The sequence below is a fragment of the Bufo gargarizans genome, chromosome 5 (genome assembly GCF_014858855.1).
Source record: "Bufo gargarizans isolate SCDJY-AF-19 chromosome 5, ASM1485885v1, whole genome shotgun sequence".
Classification (NCBI taxonomy): domain Eukaryota; kingdom Metazoa; phylum Chordata; class Amphibia; order Anura; family Bufonidae; genus Bufo; species Bufo gargarizans.
In genome coordinates, this window is record NC_058084.1 from 240,999,824 (window position 1) to 241,016,451 (window position 16,628).

Genomic DNA, 16,628 nt, shown 5'->3' on the forward strand with positions numbered 1-16,628 from the left:
TATGTATGAGATGAGGGGGGGGGTGCAGGGATGCAATGTTAGACAATAGAAACCAGGAGATGCCGGGCTGCACTGGGACCCATAGTGCAGTGCGGCAGGAACTGTTTGCAAAGATAAACAGATATGTAAACAATCTGTTGGGGACTGTAGTAGCCATGCTCCAATGTGAAAGCTATCTAAAACCATCTTGGCAACATAGACTCGCCTACTAAAGGTGAGTAAGACGTTTAAAAAAAAATACGTTTGATCCCGGACAACCCCTTTAACTAGCCCCTCCCCTTACCTGCTCCAGTAAATAACTGAGAAACTCTGAAATTGATACAACATAATTTTTTTAATCTATTTTTTCAATAACAAACCCAAAAAATCAGATTACGGCATCAGATTATTACATAAATGTGGTATCACGGCCGGCGTGCCGATCACATACATTACGCAAAGGGAGGGAAGATGGTGACCCCTAACTCACCTAGAGGCTGGCACCTGACTGTCCTGACGTCCCTAGACGGGTTTCTCACCCATACGCCGATCACGTTCCTAAAACCCTGGCTTTCCCTAAAATGAGCCCTACGTAGTGAATAGGGCAGTGGGAACACTAGTCCGCACCACTAACACTAAAGGGAAACACTAGGGAGAAGACAGACAATACTGACAAAACATATAATCCCAGGTGGGTGACAAACAACCAACAGGGATCCGGAGGGTAACGCTATGGTACGACAACCAGGGATAACAGCAACTCAGCTCCAGTGGGTCAGTATAGAAGTCCAGGCAGAAAGCTCTATATCTGGTAACCAGAGAAGTGGGAGAGGGGAGTATAAGGAGGTTGGGAGTGCTGGACAAGAAACAGCTGAGAAGAAGCTACGGATACCTGAGTGAAACAAAAAGGATTACAAGGCAAACCCAGAAAGCTACCATTAAGAAACAGAACTATCTTTAGACATAGAGCGTGCAGCCACCCCCTGCGACTTCCTGACCCCGGGTATAACAGAGTCAGACGTGGTTCTTGACACCCTCGTGACAGTACCCCCCTTTCCCCGAGGGGCCTCCGGACACTCAGGACTAGGTCTCTCAGGATGAGACGCTGGAACCCACATTCTTTCCTCGGGACCGTAACACCTCCAATGCACCAGATATTGAAGAGAGCCGCAGACCCGACGCAAATCAACAATTTTGGATATTTGAAACTCTAGATTACCATGCACAACAACAGGAGGGGGTGGCAGCTGTGACGGTTCTAGAGGTGGAACATACTTTTTGAGTAACGACTTATGGAAGACGTTATGGATTTTAAAAGTTTGAGGTAGCTCCAGGCGAAAAGCCACGGGGTTAATGATGGCTATTATTTTGTAAGGACCAATGAACCTAGGACCCAGTTTCCAAGAGGGAACCTTTAACTTAATATTCCTAGTAGATAACCACACAGTCATTCACTCCTAGGTCCGTACCTGGCGACCGTTTCTTATCAGCCATGCATTAATATTTACCTCCCATATTTTTCAAGTTAGCTTGCACTTTCTGCCATACAGATGAAAGAGATGACGAAAACCGTTCCTCTTCGGGAACCCCAGAAAAAAAAACCTCTTTGAAAGTACAGAATTGGGGATGAAAACCATATGCACCAAGAAATGGTGACTTGCCAGTGGATTCCTGACGGCGATTATTTATAGCAAACTCGGCTAACGGTAAATATGATGACCACACCTCTTGGTTTTCAGACACAAAACGGGAACAAAAAGCTTTCCAAAACTTAGAAATAAACTGGGTTCCCCGATCCGAAACAACATCGGAAGGGACCCCGTAAAGCTTCACGATTTCACTGATGAATACCTGAGCAAGAGTCTTCGCATTAGGTAGTGCAGGTAATGCAATGAAGTGTACCATTTTGCTAAACCTGTCTACTACTACCAAAATAACTGTTTTACCCGCAGACAAAGGTAAGTGAGTGATGAAATCCATTGACAGATGTCATTCCCAATAGGCCATGGACACAAGTGGCAATAAAGACCCTGCAGGACGTGTATGAGAGACTTTCGCGCGTGCACAAGTAGAACAAGTAGACACAAAATCCATTATATCCTGACGCAACCTTGACCACCAAAAATGACGACATAATAGCTCCAAGGTTGCTTTACTACCCCGGTGCCCAGCAAGTGCCGAATTATGATGTTTCTTTAATAATTTGAGACGCAGGTTTAACGGTACAAACAATTTCTCTGAGGGACAAGAGACCGGGGCGTCCCCCTGGGCCTCTAACACCTTCCCCTCCAGAACAGAGTGTACAGCGGAGACAACCACTCCTCTTTGTAGAATGGGTACCCACATTACCCCCTCCAGGGAAACTACGAGATAATGCGTCTGCCTTGGCATTTTTTGCCCCAGGACGATAGGTGATGAAAAAGTTAAACCTGGTAAAAAAAAATAGAGACCACCTAGCTTGTCTAGGGGTGAGACGCTTAGCTGATTCGAGGTACAGAAGGTTTTTGTGGTCCGTAATCACAGTGACAGGGTGGATTGCCCCCCCTAAAAAGTGACGCCATTCTTCAAATGCTAGTTTAATAGCTAATAGTTCCCTATTGCCAATATCATAGTTCTCCGCTTCAGATAGTTTTTTAGAAAAGAAAGCACAAGAATGCCATTTGCCAGGAGACAGACCCTGAGACAGTACAGACCCCACTCCCACCTCTGACGCATCTACTTCAACAATAAAAGGCTGGGAGACATCAGGTTGGATTAGTACCGGTGCCGAGATAAACCTCTCTTTTAGAGAGGAAAATGCCATTTTGGCGGCTTCAGACCATATAGAAAAATCTGTCCCCTTCCTAGTCATGTCAGTAAGGGGTTTGACAATCACAGAATAGTTTTGAATGAATTTTCTATAGAAATTTGCGAAACCCAAAAACCGTTGCAGTGCTTTAAGGTTCTCAGGAAGATCCCAATCTAGAATTGCCTGGACTTTCCTAGGATCCATACGGAAACCTGAAGCAGATAATCCTGAATGGCAAAAACACACTTCTCAATTTTCGCATATAATTTATTTGTCCGTAGGACCTGCAGTACCTGTCTGACATGTACCTCGTGTGTCTTCAGATCAGACGAGTAAATTAAAATATCATCTAGGTATATCACCACAAACCTGATGATAAGATGACTAAAAATGTCATTAACGAAATGTTGGAAGACAGCAGGAGCATTGGTCAGACCGAAAGGCAAGACTAGATTTTCATAATGACCCTCCGGGGTGTTAAAGGCTTCCACTCATCACCTTCCTTGATACGAATCAGATTGTAGGCCCCCCTAAAATCAAGTTTGGAGAACCACTTAGCACCCACAATCTGATTAAACAGGTCAGGAATGAGAGGAAGAGGGTATGGGTCTCGGATGGTTATCCGGTTTAGTTCGCGGAAATCTAGGCAAGGACGCAGGCACCCATCTTTCTTTTTAACAAAGAAAAACCCTGCAGCCACGGGTGATGAAGAGGGTCTGATGTGTCCCTTAGCCAGACTCTCGGAGATATAATCTTTCATGGCTTGTCTCTCGGGACCCAAAAGATTATATAACCTGGTCTTGGGTAATTTCGCACCGGGAATCAGGTTAACTGGGCAATCATAAGGACGGTGAGGTTGTAACTCCTGACACCCCTTTTCAGAGAACACGTCCTCAAAGTCTGAAACAAAAGTAGGTAGAGTAGCTATGGAGGCGACTAAGCAATTGCTATTTAAGCTATTTTCTCTGCACTGCTCACTCCACTCCAATATCTCCCTGGCCTGCCAATCCACCACCGGATTGTACGCTACCAACCAGGGAAGACCCAATACCACAGGAGAGGGAAGGCCCTCCAGAACGTAACATGAAAGACACCCGTTATGGTGGTCCCCTACCCGAAGGTGTAAGTTATGAACAATGTAAGTAAGGTTTCTCTGAGACAGAGGAGTAGAATCAATAGTGTATATGGGAATAGGTCTCTGTAGCGTACAGAGAGACAAACCCATAGTGCGGGCAAAATGGGCATCTATCATATTTACCCCTGCTCCACTGTCTAGTAAGAAAGAAAGAAATAGTCTCTGTCTTAACACCAAAAACAACAACCGCTGGCAACACAAATTGAGATGTTCGTATGGAGGAAACGTATACCCCCCCGGCTGACATCCTCCACACAGCCTGGGGTTAGTAGTTTTCCGACGGTCTTTTTGTTTTTGAGTAAGGAAGGACAGACATTAATGAAATGACCCCTCTTCCCACAGAAAAAACAAACCCCACGCCTAAGGCGAGCCTCAGGAGGACGGACCTGACAAGTAGTTCCTCCTAGCTGCATAGGCTCTTCTAGGTCCGTACAGAATAACTGCTGCTTTGGTGGGGTTACCAATTGCTCAGGATCTTTCAATCTGTCCCTAAGACATCTATCTATTCTGATAGAAAGGGACATAACCGCATAAAGGGAAAAGGGGGTCTCATACAGCGCAAGCGCATCCTTAACCCTTTCGGATAACCCAGAGCAAAACTGACTTCTGAGAGCCAGATCGTTCCACTGGGTATCCGTAGCCCACCTTCGAAACTCTGAGCAATACTCCTCTGCTGGCCGCTCTCCCTGTAGGAGTCTCCGAAATTTCGACTCGGTTAGGGTCATCATATGTGAGACCCAAAGCCCCCAAAAATTCCTCCACAGACCGGAGAGCCAGAGAATCAGTGGATAAAGAGAACGCCCAGGATTGCGGGTCCCCCTGAAGCAGGCAAATAACAATCCCCACCCGCTGTTCTTCATTACCAGAGGAGTAGGGGCGCAGCCTAAAATATTACTTACAGGGCTCACGGAAAATTACAAATTTGTCCCTTCCCCCAGAAAATTTAGACGTGGCTCTTGACACCCTTGTGACATGTGGGGGAGGAATTTCCCTGTGCCGCTATTGAGGCTAGAGGAAAAACCAATTACTGGTAAGTAATTGTAATTTTTCCAAACGGCTCCACAGCGGCACAAATTCAGGAGGAATAACAGAGAAAATCAATCAACTAGGGTGGGACTACTGCAGATAACACTCTGCGAGAAAACGGTAAGTCCTTATTTTTTAACACATCTAATTCATAATGTCGGAAAAAAGTAGAAGGCGAAGACCAGGTTGCTGCCTGGCATATTTGTTCCAAAGAGACGTCCACTGTCTCTGCCCACGAAGCCGCGACTGATCGAGTTGAATGAGCTTTTAGGCCCTTAGGAGGAATTACATCTTTTAAGTTTTAGCAAAACAGGATTGCCGATCGGATACATCTTTCAATGGTTGTCTTGCTTGCCACTTGTCCTCTATTTGGTCCAGCAAACTGAATTAAGAGTCTGTCTGTCTTCCTGAAGGTTTCTGTTGCTTTCAGTTAAGTTTACAGACATCTGCGAATGTCCAATTATGAAAACGCCTCTCCTCTGGACAACCTGCTGGAGAACTGAATGATGCAACGAAACTTCTTGCCTACAGTGAAATTTTTAGACCTAAAAAAAATTGAATGTTTCAGCACTATCCTATCATCTCTGACAGTTAGATAGGGAGGTCTACATAAAAACGCTTTTATTTGCCCACTCTTGTAGCTGTAGTAATAGCAACAAGGAAAACAGTTTTAAATGACAGCAATCTTAAAGGAATTTCAGATAACGGCTTAAATGGGGAATCGATTAAAACGGACAATACTAAATTTAGGTCGCAAGGAGGGACTGTGGACCTGACTAGAGGTTCATTCCTCCGTGCCCCTTTTACAAATCTTTTGGCAAGATCTAATTCTGCTAACTTTGTATCTAGAAAGGCACTTAGGGCTGAGATCTGGACTTTTATGGTACTGACTTTTAAACCTTTGCTTACGCCAGCTTGCAGGAAATCTAGAATAACAGATACATCTTGGCCGCCAGCTGTCAAACTATCTTTTGAGAATTTTAAAAAAGCTTCCCAGACGCTATGGTAAATCTTTGATATGATAGGTTTTTGAACACATAAAATAGTAGAAATTACTGCCTCCGAAAGCCATTTTTTCCTTAATAATTCCCGTTCAGGTTCCAGGCTGCCAGACGTAGTTGTGCCGACCTGGGGTGCAAAACTGCACCCTGATGAAGAAGGTCTGGGAGAGGCGGCAGGATCCAGTAATCCCCTGTTGACATGTTCAATAATAGGGGAAACCAAGATCTTCTTGGCCAGTATGGAGCCATTAGAATTAGTTTAGACCTTTCTTGTAATACTTTTTACAGAATCCTGGGTATTAGAGCAAACAAGGGAACTCCGTACAGGCTCTCGCTCGGCCAAGGATGGGAGAGTGCATTGAGGAACAAAGGGTGGTCTTTGTAGAATAGCAAACAAAATTTCTCCATCTGTCTGTTCTACCAAGTCGCAAACAGGTCTAGGTGTGGTATCGACCACTTCTTTGTTATCTGAAGAAATATTTTTCGATTTAAACACCATTCTTCTTCTTTCAAAGTGTCTCTGCTTAGATTTTGACACCATGTCCCCTGTACTACAGAAACGTCTGAATGAGCCCCCCAACCGTATCTGCTGACGTCTGTTGTTATTGTTATAGCGGCTATCTGTCGCCATGACACACTGTCGCATAGGTTTCTTCTGTCTAGCCACCATATTAAAGAGTCTATTACCTCCTGAGGGACTCTCACTTTCTTTTCCAATGAAAACATGGTCTTGACCCAAGTTTGTAGGTCTGTAGGACCAGAGAGTGTGCTTGTGCCCATCTTACTGCAGGAATTGAAGATAACATAAGGCCTAGCATCTTCATCAATACCTGAATGGTAACTTTTTTCTTGCTCCGAAAGAGAGAAATTTCCTGATTGATGTAGGCTTGCTACCACCTCTGGCATTACCTTAGTTTTTTTTTACTAAGAAAATTGGGTAATAAAAGCCTGTCTTTTCTTCTCCAGGTGGAACAGGAACGATGGCTTTTTTTCTGAAGTAGAATCATCAGTTCATTTATGAGCACTAACTAATCTATTTTTAGTTCTTTTGTAACACAAAAAACATCCTGAGGAGGGGAGGAAAATTCTATCTTTAGACCTGATGATATTACATCTAATACCCAGGGGGATCAGGAGATTTTTTCCCAGGAAGGGTTTTTTAGCCTTCCTCCCACTGCGCCTCTGGCATCATTGACCGCTAGGCTTTTGAGAGGAATTTTCTGGATTAAAAAGAAAACCTCTACCTCTACCTGTCTGCCATCTTCCCGGAAAAAAAAAACCTCTTTTTCTGGTCCTGCCTGCCCCTTGTAGAGGAGCCAAAATTCTGTCTCTGCCCAAAAAATGTGGGTTCTGTCATTTTTCCTATTTGCGGCTTTTTCAAGGATATTATCGAGTACGGAACCGAATACTCTGTCTCCCTCACAACTTGTTTTTTGAGGCTGAATCTCCTGACCATGACCTCAGCCACATCGCTCTTCTAGTGGCATTAGAGAGGGCTGCCGATCTGGCCGCCAGTTTTACTGTATCTACAAAGGCATCTGCCAGAAAATATGATGCCTGTTTAAACAATAAATGCTCTTCCATTTGGTTAATCCAAATGGTCATGGACCTGGCAGTATAAGTGGCTGCTACACTTGGTCTTAGAATGGCCATAGAAGCTTCCCAGGACCTTTTAAAAGAGCTTCACTTTTTTTGTCCATGGGGTATTTTAAAAGACCTACATCCTCAAAAGGAGAACAGATTTTTATTTTAATTTTTGCTACCTAAGCATCTACTTTAGGGCATTTATCCCAAAGGGTGGTATCCTTCTTGAAAAACAGATACTTTCTTTTTTTCATTTAAAAATTATAGAGACCCTAGGCTTTTTTTCTGGGTCCGACCATTCTTTATTAATAAGTTTGATAATATTAGAATTCAGGGGAAAACTCTTTTCCTTTTTTCCCCCAAGCCTCTAAATATAAGGTCCTGTATGGATTTTGGTTGTTTAGAGTCTTCCAGATTTAAGGTTGCCCTTATGGTCTGTCTGTTCTGCCAAGAGAGAATCTGTCTCTTCAATGGAACAAAGGGGACGACTGGACTTGTCTTCAGAGGAATCAGAGTCAGACCCGGAAAGTAACTCCCCTTCATCAAAATCTTCTATTTCAGAAGGGGTAGACGCTGCTGACATGGAAGTAGAAGGTTTTTGAGATGTGGACGCCAATTTACAGTCTACAGCACTGCTCACTTCCTCTTTGATAATGTTCCCGATATTATCCAGAAGGGAAGGAGATTCTTCTGATACAATCTTTTCCAAACACTTCACACAGAGTTTTTTTTTTTTATGACCGGAAGGCAGTCCCTGCTTGCAAAACACTTTTTGATACAGTGAGAGGATTCAGCTGATTTTTGTGTATCCCTTCCCTTTGGGAATATATTAAAAGAATATGTTCAGAAGGACGCAGCCTTTTGTCATAAAAGCAAATAGGTATCCCCTCACCATGGTGAGAAACAGAAATTTCCTTATCACCACAAGTGAAACACATCTGTTACAATAATCATTTTTAACCCCCCAGGGAAGAAGAGCTTACCGGGCTGAGGGCTTTCGGTCGGGTCTGCAGACCTCCGGACGCTGTCCGAATCCCTTGGAGTAGACATGATCCAATGCTTCTTCCTCCCAGCAAGACACTGGAAAACGCTTTTTCCCTATCTTTTTTAAAGTGCTCGTTGCCTAGGGGAAGTATGTCAGCTACTGCGCTCCCAAAATCTCACGCCCACCGAGATCTCGTCTGTGTTCACGTCACCCGCCCGTCCTATTGCGATAACGTGCATGGAAACTACCCAGCGCTGCCTCCACCGGAGGACTTATGCCAGAGAACCAGGACGCTGGGCAGAAAACAGGGCCAAGGGGCTTGCGGTGCGGCCCTGTTTTCTGCCCAGAACACTAAGAAGTGCTCCTTCGATCTTCAGCTGGTCGCCAAGAACCAAACTCCTGCCAGTGCGTGGCCTTTGCAGGAGGATCGACACATCCCAGAGGGACAGGAAACAACTGGAGCAGGTAAGGAGAGGGGGCTATTTAAAGATCTCCACGTTCTTTCCTGTCCCTGGGGGAGGCGGGGGAACCTCCTGTGAGTCCTTTGGAAAATAGTTGCTGTTTCAGGTACTGCTTGTAAATGACTTATCTTGTAATAAGTAACTGAGCACTATGTGCTTTCTGTACATTGTAGCATATAATCCACCATGGCTGGATGGGGTTCATCTCCACATTTGCTGCATTGTGTGTCTGTACCCTTACAGCAAACTTTGTGGCTTGGCAATAAGAGTATTATTGCAATTTGGCTAAAGAAGCAGGAGACAATGAAGCTAAAGTTATCTCAGTCCAGCTGCTTCTAGTAAACTTCAAAAAAGCTTTCAAAAGAAAATCTGAGCCCCCCTTCCTTTCCCCCAGAGTAATGATGTCTTGGGTAACGTGAGCTGCTGAGCCACATTTTTTCAATTAAGTGTATTAAAACACAAATCTTTAATGTTTTATAAGAAGTACAAAGACATATAGTATAACCTGTCACAGTGTAATGTCAGAACACATCAATTACACAAAGATCAGGGTCGCTACATAGGAAAAGCTTATCGTCTCTTCTGTTACTGTTCACCTCGGACGGGGTTTCTTCCTCTTATATTACCAAGGAGCACGAAGGAGACACAGGCTGGAAGTCATTTTATGATCTATGGGGATGGAGGTGCATCACGGTAGTGGAGCTGACAAAGTATGAGAAGGCACCACTGAGGACTACCTCAACAGAGTGGCTCTCTACAATACAGTGGCCTCCAATATTAGAAGTCACATGTATAATTCCATAACCTCTAGAAGGTCAGTGGGATCTACTACTCAAAAATCCACCAGCAGTCATGGCTCAGTTATACATGGAACTAGTGTGAACAGAGCCTAATTATATAAACACTGATCAGATAACTTAAAGGTCTGTATACTTTCTTTGCATAATTGGTAGAGGAGAAAAATATCTCCTCTTAACGGAAATTTCTTGCCCCCCATTTGCCACTCAAGAAACAAGCAGGGACATGGAGGATGGAGCAGCTAATAGTAAGGGTTACATTTCACTCCACATGCTTTATTCACATCAATACTGTTCGGTAGTTCTCTGCAATGTTCTCTATGGTGATTCTGGGTGCCTGCAAGAGTTATCCGGATCCGGCATTGCCAGATACTGCCATCAATAATGGGGTCCCGCTACCCAGCAAATATGCTGAGAATCGGCTGGACAAAAGAACTCTGCATCCAGTGGTATTTATCTGGCCAAATCCCAGGATTCTTTGCAGGAACAGCTGGCCAGAACAGCAGATAAAGTCCTGATCAAAAGTTTAAGAGCACTTGAAAAATGGCAAAATAAAAAATCATATTTAGCATGGCTGGATCTTAACAAGGTTCCAAGTAGAGCTTCAACATGCAACAAGAAGAAATGGGAGTGAGACAAAACATTTTTTGAGCATTCAATTTAATGAAAACAACGAATAAATTGAAAACAGGCTGTTTTTCAGCTGATCAAAAGTTTAGGACCAAATGCCTTTAAGAGGCCAAATCTGTGCAAAGATGTGGATTAATTGTCATTTTCTATCAGGTAGTCACACGTTGTGATGGCAAAGGCAAAAAATCTCTCCCTTTTTGAACGTGGTCGGGTTGTTTAACTGCATAAGCAGGGTCTCTCACAGCGTGCCATCGCTGCTGAGGTGGGATGCAGTAAGAGAGTCATTTGGAATTTCTTAAATTATCCTGAGGGTTATGGAACAAAAAGGTCAAGTGGAAGACCCCAAAAAATGTAATCAGCACTGAGCCGGAGGATCCAATTGGCTGTCCGTCAAGACACTGGATGATCCTCGACCCAAATTAAAGGCCCTTACTGGTGCTGACTGCAGCCCCATAACCATCAGACGGCATCTGAGACTGAAGGGCTTCAAAAACCAAAAAACGTCTTCAAAGACCTCGTCTCCTTGAACGCCACAGAACTTCTTGTTTGGACTTTGCAAGAGAGCACCAAACATGGGACATTCAAAGGTGGAAGAAAGTTTTATTCTCTGATGAGAAAAGATTTAACCTTGATGGTTTCCAACGTTACCGGCATGACAAGCAGATCCCACCCGAGAAGTTTTCTACGCGCCACAGTGGAGGGGGTACCATAATGGTCTGGGGTGTTTTTTCCTTCAGTGGAACAATGGAGCTTCAGGAAGTGCAGGGGCGTCAAACGTCCGCTGGCTATGTCCAGATGTTGCAGAGAGCATTCCTCATGACTCAGGACCCTCGTCTGTGTGGTAACGACTGGGTTTTTCAACAGGACAACGCTACAGTACACAATTCCTGCAGGACAAGGGACTTCTTCCAGGAGAATAACAACACTCTTCTGGCCCATCCTGCATGTCCCCCTGATCTAAATCCAATTGAGAACCTTTGGGGATGGATGACAAGGGAAGTTTACAAAAATGGACAACAGTTCCAGACAGTAGATGGCCTTCGTGCAGCCGTCTTCACCACTTGGAGAAATGTTCCCACTCACCTCATGGAAATGCTTGCATCAAGCATGCCAAAACAAATTTTTGAAGTGATAAACAATAATGACGGAGCTACTTATTACTGAGTTCATGTTTGGAAGTTGGATTTCTGTTTGGGGGGGGGGGTTTCGTTTTTTTTTTTGGAGGTGTGGTCCTAAACTTTTGATCAGCTGAAAAACAGCCTGTTTCAGTTTATGTCGTTACTCGTTTTCATTAAATTGAATGCTCAAAAAATGTTTTGTCTCACTTCCATTTCTTCTTGTTGCATGTTGAAGCTCTACTTGGAACCTTGTTAAGATCCAGCCATGCTAAATATGATTTTTTGCCATTTTTCAAGTGGTCTTAAACTTTTGATCAGGACTGTATGAAGGTAACCTTAGAGTGCTGGGGTACTGGGCTGGAATTCTTCCTGAGTTTGTATGGGCTTCTTTGGGGTACTAAGTTTCTTCCCACATTCAAAAAATATACTAAGAGGTATATTAGCTTCCTATCAAACTGATCCAAGACGGTTATGGGGATTTCAGCCACTGAGTCCCCTGCTCCTCTACATCCATCCCTTTGCTTTGAGTACCTTGTTGTGTCTGTGACTTTTAATATTCCACTGTATTGGAGAGAGCCACCCTATTGAGGTAGAGATGAACAACATTTATCATCTATCCACAGCATATGGTCCTCTACTGATCAAGGGAACAGGGATACCCTGCTTGAATGGAGCCCTGATGCACGTGAATGACCACTGCTTAATTTACTCATATGGACTTGCTGGAAAGCTCAAGCAGTCCCATTGAAGTAAATGGAGAGATGGTCATGCATATGCACCACCACTCCATTCTCACAGGGGACTCAGAGGCCACTGTCATGATCTGTGTGCGGCCCCTGCTGCCAGATCCCTAGTGATCATTACCACTTGTACTGTAGATAAATGGTGGTAGGCGGTAAATGGTGTTTATAGAAAAACCCCTTTAACACAAATGTATTATTAAGTTGGCGCAAACTCCTGTTGCACATGTAAACATTGTACATAGTGAGCACCATTTTAACATATTTGGAGTATTTTTTTTAGCAGCTGTAAAGTGTCTTTTGTACAATGCTGTTGATAAATGTGTCCCATTATTTTAATCTTCTATATTGCTACTACTATTTATGCCTATTACTTAATGTGGAAAAAAAAAATCATTTCGACAGAACTGATGAAAACAAACTATTTTGGCTCAAGACTGTACAAGACAAGTGCAAATTGCTTACACACAGGGTTCATTTAACATTTCTCCCTCCCTGAATAAACCTATTGACCTTCCAAATGGCCATGTTTCTATAAATCACTGTGGTCTATTTTGGAAAAGGAGTTAAACCAACAGTGGATCCTAAGTGGCAATGCACTTTGATGTCCAGAATCCTCACATTCTCAGAATGTCAATTTTTTTTGTGGAAAAATACTTTCCAAAACTGTAAGCCCTCTACAGCACAAAAACCACATTATGCAAGGTACAAGCATAGGAGAACAAAACACAAACATGAAGCCACCATACCTCATGTCTGTCCTTTACTTTGCTTTCCAATCCCACGAAGTGCTCACAGCCTTCAAATCCCTTGCGATTAATATAAGAATTCACAGCAAAACTGTCTCCTGGCCCATATAACATAAAGGAGGCATATTAGTAAAACAGATTACAAAAAAAAAACTACATAATACATCACACATGTCCCCTTGCAATCATCCGACAGCTCCAAACATTTTAGTCTAATTGTTTTGTGCTCATAATAGTATTTTTCAGAGGTATGACACATTGAAACAGTGAAGAGTTTGTTGTGTGCTGGTGATCAAAGCCTGCTGTCCTGGTCATCAATCATTCCTCCACAGAATACGGGTGGGAAGAGGAGCAGAGCCCTCAGCCAGCAGTGGGGGGAGGCTGTGACCAGACTCTTCTCTGTCCTACATAAACACATGAATTTGGCTTTCATTTTATTTTTTGTTTACCTTTAATAAAAACGCTAGAATAAGCTAATGCTTTTGCTTTGTCACTTGTGGGTTTTTTTTACTTTTTTTGTCTTTTGTTTTTGTTTTTTTTTACTTTTTTTGCACCTGGTCTCTTTCCCCTGGCCTTTTCTTCACTGCATTTTTTCCCTACAGAGAAGGTCATGCTAAAATTCTTCCTTGAATCTAGGGGCAGTATCCTAAATCCAAAAGGTACAGAAAGATTGACAATGGCTTTCTTGCAGCATCACTGTGAATACATGTGATGCGTTTTAGCAGGGTTCCTGATGCAGTTTTGGAAGCCAAAATCAGGAGTGGATCAGGAGTGGACAGCTACAACTCCACTTTTCTTAATTCACTGGTGGTTTTTGGCTTTCAAAACTGCTTAAAGGGTTTCTACCACTTCAGTATGACCAAATTAGCTTTCAGACACTAGCGATCTGCTAGTGTCTGATCTCCATAACCATGCAATTCTTAGACCTTTGTGTGGAACCATTTCATTAAAAAACTAACTTTTATTCCTATGCAAATGAGCCTCTAGGTGCTATGGGGGCGTCTTTTCAGCACCTAGAGGCTCGGTCTACTCACACTGTATGCCCGCCCATCTCGTCTTGAATGCCTGCCTCCATCACAGCCATCGGATGAATTCAGGCGCCTGCGCCATTCACTTCTGTCATCGACGCAGGTGCAGTGAGTAAATGATACGCTCCTGGTGCCGGATTCCTCACTGTGACTTCGTCACAGTGAGGAAGCCGGCATCAGGAGAGCGGCCTTCACTCACTGCGCCTGTGCCGAAGACAGAAGTGAACGGCGCAGGCGCGTGAATTCGTCCGATGGCTGTGATGGAGGCAGGCATTCAAGACGAGATGGGCGGGCATACAGTGTGAGTAGACCGAGCCTTTAGGTGCTGAAAAGACACCCCCATAGCACCTAGAGGATCATTTGCATAGGAATAAAAGTTAGTTTTTTAATGAAACGGCTCCACACAAAGGTCTAAGAATTGCATGGTTATGGAGAGCGTGACTTCCCATCCTGAACTCTGCTCTTGTAACGGGACCTCATGGAATTATAATGATTTATAATGCTGTGTGTCCCTGCCCGACATGAGCTGTAATGTATATAGTACTTACATCATGCCATCCGTACAATTCACAGATGATGTGAGGCAGGGACACACAGCATTATAAATCATTATAACGCAATGAGTTCCCGCCACAAAAGCAGAGTTCAGGGCAGGAAATCGCTCTAACAGAAGAAGCGTGTTTTCACGAAGAGTTGATAAAACAAAAGTGACAAAAAAGCTGCAAACTTACTCCAGGAGGGTGGTATGGTAAATACTGGACTAGCATTTCTCGACAGACGTGTTTAAAAGTTTAAAGACTTGTCAAATATAAGAAACACACGACATTTGATAAACTTGGCGCCAACACCAACTCAAGCAAAAATATTACTCTTGTGATTAATTCCTCCCATAGGCAACACACTTGATACAGTAACGCAATGTGAAGGATCAGTATAACCCACCCTGGAGCAGTAGTTAAACTCTATAATGTATCACGGTACATACAGCGGGGGGAACATCTACATGGAGCAGATCTCATATGTGCAGCGCTATGGAATGAATGGCGCTTTAATAATAATAATCTCCATCTACAAAGACAGTACAGGAGCTCATTCAAGGAGAAATCATTTCTTCTCACCTTCAGGATTCTCTCTTCTATTGCCTGCTGCCCAGACCAAGCCAGCATCCAGCCGTCAGCGAAGGAAAGAGGGAGACAGGGTTTACTAGGATTTATGGACAGTTATACAGGATATGCATGTGCATTGCTATGCAGTTATACAGTACATACATGCAATATGAAATGATACAGAACATATGTGTATGGCTATTCAATTCCACCGCGCATATATGTGCAACTCTATAGGACACATGCAATGCTATGGGACTATGCAGTATATGCCTAGTGCTACGGTATAGAACTGTGCTATATGTGATGCCAGGTAACAGTTATGCCACTCGCCGGACATATAGAAAAGCCATGCAGTTATATATGAGTGTGCAGGGGTCACTCACCGTGCTTAGAGTGCAACTTCCCCATGATGCCCTCTCTTCACCTACTCCTCGGGAAAAGATACTTGTAATCCACGGAATATTCCCAGGCAGAGAGACAAGACTCCAGCAAGTGTATGGGGTCAGCTCGCTTCAGGTCATCGTCCCGAGGGAGCCCGCCTGACATATGGACTGCGCACGGGACACGCGCTATTGTGCCAGGCGCTCACACAGCATCTGCGCTCACATAGGAGCCTTTACCGAGCGTCCCCGCAGCGCCCCTGGTGGCCTGCATCTAGTATTGCGCTCACATAGGAGCCTTTACCGAGCGTCCCCGCAGCGCCCCTGGTGACCTGCATCTAGTATTGCGCTCACATAGGAGCCTTTACCGAGCGTCCCCGCAGCGCCCCTGGTGGCCTGCATCTAGTATTGCGCTCACATAGGAGCCTTTACCGAGCGTCCCCGCAGCGCCCCTGGTGGCCTGCATCTAGTATTGCGCGCTTTGTATCCCTCACTTAGGCCTCCCTGTCTAATGTATTTCATCTGGACATAGTCGGAAGAATGCGGAGCTGCTAGGGTGGAAGGAAACGGTTCCTTTTTCTAGTGCCATAGACTTTGATCAATCAAACACACAGAAAAGCTCTGGTTATGACCACACAAAGTCTCCGGACAGCTCCAGGGCTCCAAATATGTTCCCCATTATATGTGAGGGGGAAACCCTCCCAGATGATGGCGCTGTCTTGAGGTGCAGTTGACTACTTTTTCACATGCTGGCTGCTTCTTCCCAGCGATCAAAATGAGAGAACAGGCAATTTCCGAAATGTGAAGGTCATGGTGTAGTCCTATGTGAATACGCCCTAACAATATTTTAAGATTATTTAATGCATTGTATTTATTCTAAAGCACAGAATGTAAATGAGATAACTGAAAAAGAACACTGATTAGAGAACACTTTCAGATACCTGCAAGTAATTGCTGTTAATCTGGTGCTAATTTCCTTAATGATCTGACAAACCCTATTTAACTCCTTAAAGACTCGGCCTTATTTCACCTTAAGGACCAGGTCATTTTTCGCAAATCTGACCAGTGTCACTTTAAGTGCTGATAACTTTAAAACGCTTTGACTTATCCAGGCCATT

General features: G+C 43.9%; 1 protein-coding gene across 2 annotated transcripts in view; it reads right to left on the bottom strand.

Annotated features, from left to right (window-relative positions):
- NKD2 (NKD inhibitor of WNT signaling pathway 2) overlaps positions 1–15,705 on the bottom strand; it is a 186,381-nt gene extending 170,676 nt beyond the window's left edge. The window contains exons 1-3 of one of the 2 annotated variants that reach the window (XM_044294075.1): positions 15,514–15,705; positions 15,140–15,163; positions 12,994–13,091 (exon numbers count right to left, since the gene is read on the bottom strand). In XM_044294075.1, the coding sequence (XP_044150010.1) occupies positions 12,994–13,091; positions 15,140–15,163; positions 15,514–15,538 (147 nt within the window). In that variant the 5' untranslated portion in view covers positions 15,539–15,705. Of the gene's footprint in view, positions 1–12,993; positions 13,092–15,139; positions 15,167–15,513 lie in introns of both variants that reach the window. The other variant, XM_044294074.1, reaches the window with a different exon arrangement.
- Positions 15,706–16,628: the final 923 nt, after the last annotated feature.